Source organism: Falco biarmicus, chromosome 1, assembly GCF_023638135.1.
Source record: "Falco biarmicus isolate bFalBia1 chromosome 1, bFalBia1.pri, whole genome shotgun sequence".
Taxonomy (NCBI): Eukaryota; Metazoa; Chordata; class Aves; order Falconiformes; family Falconidae; genus Falco; species Falco biarmicus.
The window spans coordinates 123,328,818-123,341,112 of NC_079288.1; the positions used below are offsets into that span (position 1 = coordinate 123,328,818).

Consider the following 12,295-nt stretch of genomic DNA (forward strand, 5'->3'; position numbering starts at 1 on the left):
ATACAAGTTAAATACCCCTCGCTCCATATTACCTTATCTACAATCGTTCCTTTCAGTAGTTAGGCTGAATCCAGTTTTTGTTACTCATATAGCTGCCAAACATCCTACACTTTGCAGATGCCAACAGATGTAAACCATCTTTATTTACTACGTTACGTGGACTTCTTCCACGGAAAAAGTCATATGAATAATATTGAGCCAGCTATAATACATCTGCAACCAACCCCCACAAACCCATGCACACAAATGGGATAATTTCTCTACTGGAAAATCAGAAGCTGTTACTTTTAACTATGCTTCACTTATAATAAATCTTTCCCTACTCCCAGTTATGCTTTAGAAGATTCTCAGGAAAGTCTAATCAAGATAAGACTTCTTACATGATCAGAAACTGAGAAATACTTACGGTTGATGTGATCAATATAGTATACACCAATCTGAGGATCATATGCAGCTTCCCATCCCCATGGCAGTTCATCCCCAACACAATCCGCAAACGATAAGGGCTTTGTTAACCTATAAACAAAGAAACTTGTTAATGGTAAAGCTTTTCTCTCTTCCATACATATGTTTTTCATATTAATTCCTATTATGACAGAAGCTAAAGAAAGATAGCAGGGAGAAAGGAAAGCAGGTTGTTTTCTCCCTCTTAAAGTTTAGGCTCTTGACTTTTTTCCTATTCCATCCTTCTGAATTCATTCACTCCAAGAACGTAATACAAGCTGTTGCAAACATTTTTCAGTACAGCCATTCAAATGAGAAATTCACTGCAACATCTTTAAAATTTAAGTTTAAAATTAAACAATAACCAATAACTTGTAAAAAAAAATATTAAAAATCTACACTTGTATTTGTCCCCAGAAGAACTTCAACTTTGAGTCTGTGATGACAGCACAAGATTTTACGGTCATCTTTTCTAATGACCACAGACAGGAAACTCAGGAAAGAGAATACAACCACCTAAGATGCAGTTAGCAGCACTTACCAATCCACGTACTTGACTAAAACAAGCAGCAGTGTGCATACAGTAGACATAAGTAACATTTAATGGCCTTTAGATGTTCAGATGGTGCTTTTTCACAAAGACAAAGTTTTTCATTTTAGTAATGGAGGCATCTATTAGTTAAAAGAAATAGATTGATGATGATAATGCATGGACTGTTTGCCAACTGAGGCTGAGCAAAGCTTGACATCATCTTTTTGCCTTTTAAAGAAAAAAATAATAAAATTAAATGAGTATTGAGTTTCCTGTTGATAACCCACAGATAAATGTCATATCTGATATACTGAGATACTGAATAGGAAAACCAAGAGATTTAAGATTTTATTGTCACCATAGCAACAATATGATTAGTATACATCCAGAGTTTGGGGGAAAAAAATAAATCCTCTGAGTAAGATTATCAAGAGCAGTTTGTGGGACACACGAGCATCAGCTCCTTTACTCACTGCTGCTTAAATTAAGTTCTATCACCTAAGACTGTTTTTTCATCTCATCATTAAAATTACATACAAATAAAAAGCTAAGAGTCTAATTCACATATGATTTTTTATGTTTCAGTATGTTTTCTTCAATTAGTTTCTGACCAAAAAAAAAAAAAAATGGTTTATCAAAGTTTTTGTGAGGAATAAAAGAGAAAATAGTACATTTTACTTTCTACAAAATGAATTCGCTTTTTGTATAGAAAACATCAGGCAGAAAATACTTTACAAAACTGTAGAATTAAATTCTTTATGCAGCTGAGAAAATAGAAATTTGAGCAAAGGTTTGATTTAGAAAACTGTCCCACAAATACATTTTTATTATTGATGGATCTGACCTACCAATTCTTCAAGTAGCAAAACACTTAATTCCTCTAAACTAGGGTTGCAGAAATTACAAAGAACCAAGCTCTTAGGATCCAAAAACCTTTTGAATAGTGATTTTTTAAAAAATTTTTTAAAATTGTAAGCATGAATCTACTTTCTTATATTTCTCCAAAGTTCACACATAATCTTATGAAGGTTACCAGTGCTTAATTTGAGGTCCTGAACACATTAACATGTATAAGGCAAATTTGCTAATTTATTGCCACTTACAAACTGCTATGAAAAACAACCACACGCATCTAAACCTATTACAAAAATCTGGCAAGACCACCAATGTGGTATTACATCTGGATCACTAGGATATAAAATATGGATTCTAAACAGTACAAGCAAGCTGTGAGAAAAGTTCTGTTTACTGGGAGACATTCTGCATGAGAATGGCCAGCCACAGACACTTTTCTCAGCAGAGTGAGAAGGTAGAGCTTCTGAAGTACCTGTCCTCCTCCTCCTCAGCTGTAAGCCACTATATGCTGCCTCACGGTCCAAGACCTCTTTTTAGAAAGGAGATCTCAAATGGATATGACCCGTCCTCCTCACTACAATGCAGGAGAGCATCCCACTGAAGCTGACTGGGGCAAACTCCCCAGTGACCTCCAGAGAGACTCCAGGTCCGCAGCAAGCCAAGCCTACCCATTCTATACTTTCCCAGCGCCAACATACAGTTTTAAATCCAGACGCAGCACTGCTCTGAGCGAGGCTGTTCTGAGAAGACCTGCCACTGCTCCTCACCTTCCTCCTCCTCTCAGGGCAGCAGAAGCTGTGCTGCTGTGGCCAGGATGGCAATGACACAGCTCAGGAGGCAAACAGCTGGCTCACAAAGCGGCAGCTGCCCAGCACCACTGTATCGAATACACCTGCCCAAACGCCACCTCCTAGCAACAACCAGCATCACTTCAAAGGCAACCGTTTTGTTTGCAAACAGTAATAGCTAGGCAGAAAGAGACGGCTCTCAGGAAAGCAGGAGAAGCTTTTTAAAGCCAGGATAACACACACCACCACAGCTTCAGCCAGGCTGTCCACAGCACGCCGAGGACTGAACACGGGGTACGCGTGCCAGAGAGTTCCCAGGCCACTACAGCTCAGAGGCTGCATCAATCATGTAGAAGCAGCAGCCCTTTGGTGAGTTCGGTTTGTCGTGTGAACCTGTGCCAACTACAAGGGCACATCTTGCTGTGAAGAAAATCCTGCCTCAAATTAGGTTACATACGTGGATTTTCATAAAAGACTTTAAATTGAATAAAAATAAAAGTTCAACATCATCCTTAGTTTTAACATTATAGCATTAACTCAAAATACAAGTCTTGTAGTTCAAGTAGAAAAAATATTTGAAATACCATATAGCAGGGTAAGGATGATAACAAACTTGGATAAACATGGCCAGATGGCCTCTAATAAATTCATTTAGAACTCTGCATAAGCATTAATTTCACCAAACCTCTGCAGGAAGGATATAAACCCAGTACTAGCCCGTCTTTTCATCTGCACTCCACACCAATTTTCTTTTTAATCAAATACTGACTTCTTACTGTTATAGCACATTCCGTAGATTAGACAGCAGACAGCTCTGGCCATGTGGATGTTCTGTCCAGGTGTTATCACTTGTCAGAAATCGGACACCGTGAGAATGAATAGCAACCACCCTCTTACCCCAGACACTCCATAAATTAAAGCCACACTAAAAAACTGTGGAAAAGTACTTGGTGAACCACTCTGGACCTTGAACAAAAGAAGAAGAGGAGGGAGACAGAGGCCCTGAAATACAGACAGTACTGAGCAAAAATGAATTCTGCTCTGCTGGATCATGCTTGGCCATTGCAGCCTTAAGACCTGAACTATGTCAGAAGAACTGCTCCTGAGCAGATTTTTAAAACATGAACAGGTTTGTACATAACAAGATCACGATTGCTTAAGAGTCTTACATCCCCGCAATGTCTTTTTTGTTCCAGTCTTTTAATAGTACAAGATTTTTAAGCCCAACATGAACTTTTACAATGGAGCAGAAATCAGCACAAGGTGATACCCAATTGATTAGGGATCTCATAACTGTCCCAACATAAAGAGTATTTGCTTTCAAAATAGGTATGGCAAATGGATGAGATTAACATGACATGAAGGTAAGTAAAATGCAAGAGAAAATTTTCCAGACAAAAGCTGAAAGCAAAGAGAGTTACGAGATATTATTGGAAAGGAAATAATACCTAGGAGCATGGACTGAAGGAATCTTGTCTGCGTGAAGATCATTATCTGTGACATAATAACCTATGATAGACAGACTGCCGTTACATTCATGAACCATGACCCAAGAAAAATTAGGTTTATTGCACCATAATAGAGGATTAAGTGCTGCATCTCAGGGCACTGATATTCTGAGGTAGTTTATAATACTTTTTCAGTCTTTTTTTGTAGTCTTCCATTTACACGTTCTTAAAAGAATGCCAATACTCTAAAAAGGATGGCTTAAAAGTCCACATTAAGTATACTATGAAGTTCAATTAGTAAACAAAAAGTGGGATTTTTTTAAATGCACATCATTAAGCAGAAGTATTCCCACCTATAGGCACTTTTTTTTTTGTTTAACCTTACAGAACTCCTTCCAAGTGAAGACTAATTTATCAGCCTTTAGCTCGCATATAACATTTTTATCTACTCAACCCTATATGGCTGCAACACTCCCATTTCAGCATATGGATTAAAATGTACTCCCTGGATCAAAAGAACAAGAAGCAGGCAGGCATGTGTATCAAGAAGTGGCTACTCTTAAGAAAACCAGGAAGCGTTCTGTAATTCCATTATATAAATAGTATATAATTATGTTACTGCCAGTCACTTCACAGATGCTCTGGGAAACCTAGGAGACAAATACAGTTTACAAATTGAGAAGCTGTATTACCACCTCAAATCCACATTTTTCTTTAAAGTTTTCAAAATATAAAGTTATTCAAGATCTTAAAATGTAGATTCTACAATTATATATATGGTATTATTAACAGTTAATATTGCATCTGCAGCCATGCCTGGAAGTCTGTATATGCATCTAACATTAATGCAGAGGCTGATGATACTGCAAAATGGAACTGTAGCTACCGACTGATGGATTGTCAGTGCAATATTGTTCCATTTGGACAACTTGCTTGCCTGATGTACTCCCTACGACCACAAAAATACATAGAAGAAAGGTTCCTTCCTAAGGTCAGGGTCCACAAAAAACAAGAAATTTACTACATATACTAGTGAATGCTATCTTTCTGTCAAGATATGGACAGCCCACAGTATTTCACACCTCTGTGATCTGAGATTATCAATGTGTACATTCTTAAAAATGTGTATGCATATGTATGTGTAGACATATATGCATAAACACACACACACGCTATTTTTAACACATTGTTCCATGCAAGAGTAATGCTACATTCTACTGCATACCTTCTCAGAGTCGTTTTTTCTCCAAAATCTATTTGGGATTAAATCAATTGTAACACTGAACCAGAGGTTATCCATATTATGATTCGGATTCTACTTTATCAGGACTTCATTAGGACTCTGGACTTTGGTCTTCGCTCTCTTCCAAACTCAGCTGATACCAGCATCACTGACCTCCTTAGCATACTCCCGAGACCTGTTTTTATCCATACTCTGAAGGGCTACGTGAGAACAGCTTGACATTGTTTGCTTAGATAGAACTATTTGCATCAATTTTCTCAGGGTAATTTATTGTGATTTATAATATATGTGGTATAATATAGGGTGTGTGGAAGAGAGAAACGTTACAGTTGGCAGATCTCAGAGAACTGGGGCGTGGGGGGGGAATGGGACGCAACACAGACAGGCAACACACTCCACCCCACCCCCCAACAAATCTGAGACGACTTCTCCTCAATTAGAAAGGAAGCCATTGCAGGTTGGTAAGAGGTACATAAATACCTGAGCATTATGAACAGGTTCATCTTAATCTCTTTCAAAATGACTTCCAAGAATACCTCCTTTGCTGTGCTGCTCTTGACCTACAGTCAAGACTTGGAGTTTTGAACTCACTTATAACGAGGATCAATGCTGAACTTCTATAGCAACTTCAATATGCATTCAAACTTTCACCAAATCCCAATTATCCCCTACCCAAAAGGGCATCATGTTCTTTGCCATGTAGCAAGGTCTTGTGTGACACTTACGTGAAGTGCTGTGCTGATTAAATTTCACACCCACTCATTCTCATACATAATGATGTATGTTATACATTATTTTTTCTTAGAATGCAGTACTTGCTAGCACTTTTTCTAGACAGAAACTGTTCTGAAAAATATACCTCTTCTCCACACTCCAGGAGCTGAGAAGACAAAACATTAAGTTACTATTTAGATGTGCAGCAATGAGCATCTATTAAAAGGTAACAGAAGAAACCCAATGATACATGCACACTTTCCTGGAAACTGGCTCGTTTACCTACACGCGCCATTACAGAAGGGTGGTTACAGATGGCTTACTGATAACAACACAACTGTAACACAAAAGTTTCCTCTAAGCGCTTCCCCAAAAATATTTTCAATTAGCACAATGATACAGAATAGGAACACATGATCAGCATCAGCTAACTACTAATTCTGCAAAAGGATGACTGAAAGTATTTAATTCTTATTTTGATCCAGTAGCTCAAGATCAACAAATGTAAAAATTCAAATCAATTGATCAGGTAAAGGAATGTATAAACAGAAGAAGAAAAACGTTCTAAATTCTTTGCTAGAACTGGAATTCTAGCGAACTGCTCAAGCTGGATCCTAAAATCAATTCAATTCTTACCCAACTTTCCAATGCTATAGGCATTGTGACTTTGGAGGATCTATAAATGTATCTTCTAATCCCATTCCAAATATCCTCCCAAACATGGATTTGACTCAGTTCAAGCACCCAAGATAGATTTCTTATATAAAACTCAGGGGTGCAATTAATCTCTTTAACTTCAAAAGTTAGTTATCTAACCTGAATTATTCCTTTAGGTTCCCTAGAAAAGCTGATTCGGCATATCTGTTTAGATTGAAGATGAATGACATTGAAGGCTTCCCTCTTTCTCTAGTGGCTACAGGAGGACTCTGAATGCAAGGCTCCTTTAGCCTATACAAGGTAACTGAATTTAAGAGGGATGAATACTACCCCAGGAGCAGAGTGCATGCAGAAGAGCGAAAAATACCAAGCTGTAGATCCACATTGCAGGTCAGAGTTAAAGAGAGGCACTACCGCTTCCTATGGCTGAGGTCACTATCCATTAACAGTATGAAAGTCAATTACATAGGGAAGACAAATCTCTCTTCTACAAATTACAGCAGCTGAAGCCATAGCAAAATGGATTTATTTTCTATTAATAATACTGCTGTCACTTACCTAACTTTAAAAAGTGGTAACTGGGCCATTTATCCGTAAAAAGGGGCAGAATTTGCATGCCCATAAAATACACTTTTGCCATAACCTTTGCTCATTCAATTCCAGAAACTAGCAAATCCTATGCACAATCTTTCTGTCTTAAAAAAGCTAATTCACGAGTCTGTTGACAGGATTTCAGCTTCTAAACATCATATTCTTAACTCAGTAGGGCCTTCTGTTCAGGCATCAGAGCAAGACATTATGTACAACCTTTGCATTGTTGAGGTACATTCTCTTTTAATAAGGGTATTATTAAGATATACTGACACTTTATTACAGGTATTATGTCGAAAGAGTAATTAAGTGGACATCAGTACCACATTAGTACACACCAAACAAGGAGTGGCATGGTGGCAGCTCCTGCTTTAGAATAGTGGTGTAAAATGAATAAATACGCAAGGTCATGCATCTGTTTACCTTGATCACAAGATGCATGAAAGTTAACAAATGCCTGTGTTTAAAAGACAGCAAACATGCACATTACCTTTTCTACACCAATACAGAATTACTAAAAGTAGTTCAAACTCAAATCTTTAATTATGAAAAATTCTCTATAACATTAAATTACACTGCTTTATGCCTATAGCCACTAGCATGTACTGGATACTTAAAAACTAATTGCAAAGAATAAAGTCACAGCAGAGTACACACTTTTAGGAGGCAAGGAATTGGTAACTCCATCGGTAAGTATTTCCTGAACACATTTAATTAATTTTCATGTGTTTTCCAGATTTCAGATCACTTTGTTCCTGGTAATACAAAAGACAGGTAAAACAGTCAAATTTGTAGAATGGAAACTTGAAATATGTGGGCACTGATTCTAATTTTCTAAAAAACTACAGAGGTATAGTATAATGTTTAATAGCTTGCAATTTCTATCCTATGATTCTTTTAAGCCCTTGAATACTTACTACAGACAGCTGGCCTTAAAGAAAGATACTTCTTGGGTTTTGCAGGGTTTTCTTGGTAAACAAAAATGTATACACATGTAAATAGAGGATTATACTAAGAGACATACATAAGTAAGTTCACCACCTTAAAGCTACGCGGAACAGCTAGACATTATTTGGGTAATGTACTACTGGGATAATGGGCTCTCACAACTATTTTACAAGCTCAGAAACTTGGGTTTCCAGTACTGAACTCACACTGACAGTGGTTTACAACATCCTGCATTTACAAATGAGCTGTCAGTTCATGTAGATAGGACTAGACCACATTCAATTATGTTTCAGGGAACATCTAAGACTTTGAAAACTACAATTTCCATTAAAAGGCTCTCATCTAGCTAGCCAGCAGCCCAGGTGAACACAATGTTGTGCTCGAAGCACACAAAGATCAAGCAGAAACTCAAATCTAGTATCTCATCTTTTTCCGTGCTCATAGGGTTTGGGGTTTTTTAAACCTTTTTGGAGTACTGCGTAGCAATTTCTTCTCTGTAATTTAGGCAGAGTACTCAAGGCTGTTTTGAAATGCTTTGCTACAAATCGTAGCGGACTGAACAGTGTCTTAGTTCCCAGTTAGCCCTCCAGAGAGACAGCTGCATTACTAACACCACGTGAAATGGCAGTATCAGCCCATCATCAGTTCTGACTGCTTCTGCCAAAGGGTCTTGCTGAAGACCAACTCAGAGTTTCATACACTGTACCATGGCACACAACCGTTCACACTATTCAGTTAAGTACTGGTTAGAAATAACAAGCTGATAACTCACCAGACTGGTGTAGGAGACAAGCACTAACTACAGCAGAAAACTGTACTCCATTCTGCAAATGTTTCCAGAACCACTACTCGATTTAGTTAAACGTTTAACTGCTAGGATAAGGATGAAAACAAACCAACTAACCTTTCTGCAACCCCACTACAACAAAAAATCCTAAATTCAATATTTTTATACATCACTTACTAAACTTGTACAACATCAAAACCCATCAATCTGACAAAAGTTCTTAGCTTCCAATATCTATTATGAACATAACCATTTTAAGGCACTATAGACATGTATTTACTAGAAAAGATACATTCCACATAGAGCGCAGGAAGTTCTTTAAAACTAAAACCTACTTACAACTGCAAAAAAATTGAGTCTACTTATTTTAACAGCAGCACAAGTAACTCTTCAAAAACACAACCTGATAATAAAAACAGCCGAACAAAAACACCCCTACAGAATCAACACTATCCCTTTAGACAAATATAGGACATATACTTGGGGTGTGGGGGGGGTGGGGTGTTGCCTTAGAGGGGCCAGTAAAATCTGCAGAAGTAGTGAACCAAACCCAAAACCAGGAAATCCACCAAGTAGGGGCGGGGGGTGGGTGGGGGTGGAATCAAACCAAAACAAATTTTAAAAAATAATCTTATATGGTGGAACACAGAGTTTTACCCAAAAATACCTTCCTGCTTCGCTCAGGAGTTTTGCAAGAATCCTGTAAAATTATCAGCAATCAAGTGCTTGCAATATATTAACAAAAATTACCATCCTTTTTATTTTTTTATTTTAAAAGACTTATCTTCAATGCTCAGAAATCCTACACATCTGCAAATTCCCTAAGCTTTATGCCATACAGAAAAGGATGAAAATTTTCAGGTCCTCTAAAGACCCTGCCCGTTTCCTCCACAGAAAAAAACCACAAACCAGGGTGTCCTTTTCACACATGTGTGCACACCCAAAAGGAAGCAAGGGAACACGCAACACACAAGATTTCAGTACAGGAGACAGAAGATAGGGGGAGGTGAGCACAGAAGGAATATGCTGCCTTCCACCTTATGGTAAGATGCTATGTGCATGTTAATGACTGCCATAAAATACATGGTAACAGCAATCCAGCAGCGCATAACTGCCTTACAAAGGGGTTAGCATTAGCTCAATGTCAGCTCACTGTCCCTTCACAGGTGTTGCTGAAAAGGCGTATGAACTGAATAGCTGAGACCCAGAAGGAGAAGAATGGTTTTGGGAAGGAAGGGACCCACACCCACTGGTTGCAGGACCAGGTCAAACTGCCTGCTGGCATGGGTTTATTTGTTTCCTTTTCCTTTTGATTATGATAAACTGGTTTTGGTTTTTCACTCAACAATTACCACCAGTGAAAAAAAACCCACCCTCAAGACAACTATATATTTTGCTACATTATTTTATCATTGAAGGTACTGAAAGAAACCCAATACTTACGTGAAAAGGAGAACCAATACTTTCCAGCTCAGCATAGTAGCTATTTGTGTTTGTAGGGCAACACCCCCCCCCAGCCAAATCACTACTTCTAATTTGTTTACCCCTTTACCATTGCCAAGTTCAACTCAAAGATGACATTTTGAAAGGTTAGGGGGGGAAGGCGGGGGGGCAGAGCAGTGGAAATGGGTTATGCCATGAATGTTTCCTCCTGCGTTTTTCTTTGACACAGCAGTTGGTCCTGCACTGGCGTGTAAGCACTATAATATTAGACACCTGGAATGTGAGGAATGTCTGATAACCATACCCTAGCACGGGGATAATTCCACAGCCATAAACCAACGATACGACCTTTGAGCCTTCCCCCGGAAAGCTCAAATGCAGTGACATTATGAAAAGGCTATTATGTGCAGTGTTGCTATAGGTTATTTGTATATACATGACCATACACTGTTGATAGAGGGAAACCACGTTGTTATCAATTGAGTACACAAACTTACCTATTGGTTTTAAACTAGGTCCAAAAAAACCATGATCTTTTTCCAGTAATTTTAAGCGTTCCCAATTCCTACAATCTCTACCTGCAAACATGGAAATGTTTCCTTTACCTGTCCTGTACCACTATGCTTCTCATTTCATGCATTTGTTATCAAACCATTCCTCTACAGTAGTTGTATCCTTAGAAATCCGCAAGTTAAAGAAAAAAAAAAGACAGACACATACCACCCCACCAAAAAAAACCCCCAAAACCTACCAAAAACAAACCCAGCCAAGCACTGGTTTGTGAAAAAAGGCACAAACTCTGCAATAATGTCCATATGCAAACAGGAGCAACATCTGTCCCCAAAATCTTACCATTTAATTAAAGCTTGATATAACAAACAATGGGAGGAAAATATCTGTAGATTGGAACACTTTATTAGAATAAATCAAACCAGAAACACTTAGAGACTTATAATAAATATGCAAAACATTTTTTCTGTTATTTTGGATGGCTTTCCAGCTTGGTTCTCTGTCAGGCACGAAATATCAAAAGCAGGCTCTGTGGCTGATGGTTAACTACTAAAGGGTTAAATATGGGACATTTCTGTAGTGTGAAAATTAAATCTGGGAAAGAAAAATGCGTTTCAAAGAAAGAACACAGTCAAAACCAGAAAACAATCATGATAGTTAATGTCAGCATTAAAAGATTTTCCCTCTGCCTAACCTTTCCCCTTCCTCTTCTCTGTAATTTCATACACACGCTAGTCCAAATCACCCCACTACCCACCTCATCAGCTACAGAAAATTATTTTGAGAATTTTGTTCTGTGAACTCCCCTTCACTCCTCCTGCAAACAAATGCCTGCATTGCAAGACACCTTTGGATTTACAGAGAGGATATTTAAAGACTCTCCTCGCCTAACTCTGCTGCCACTGGAGTCAGCAGGAGCATTACCAATTTCAGTAGCTGGATACTTCGATCTGTGACAAGCACTTTTGAAAAGTACCATCCATCTGAACATCTCAAATAACCTCACAAACATTCAACTTCAGCACTGTGAAGCACTCCAAGTACACAATCATTCCAGAAGCAGGGAAGAGCAAACTTGAGTTAACTGTCCAAGGTCATTGCAATTCAGTCACAGACCTACAAATTGCGCCCAAGGGGAGAGAGCACCCCATTCTGACAGTTATTCTCAATACTGAATTCTTCATGTTCTAATTTCTCATCCAGTCACTTGCTTTGTAACAATTTCTCATGGGTACTTCATGAAATCATTGCATGTTTTGCAGTACGCTGCAGTTCCTGTTGCAAAAAGCCCGAGTTAAATGAAGAGCTCAGATGGTACACAACCACTTGGCTAAC

General features: G+C 38.3%; 1 protein-coding gene across 3 annotated transcripts in view; it reads right to left on the minus strand.

Annotated features, from left to right (window-relative positions):
* Positions 1-12,295, minus strand: part of WWC2 (WW and C2 domain containing 2) — a 104,754-nt gene that overhangs the window by 66,709 nt on the left and 25,750 nt on the right. For all 3 annotated transcript variants that reach the window (XM_056326363.1, XM_056326362.1, XM_056326364.1), the window contains exon 2: positions 407-516. In XM_056326363.1, coding sequence (XP_056182338.1) covers positions 407-516 — 110 coding nt within the window. The remainder of the gene's footprint in view (positions 1-406; positions 517-12,295) is intronic.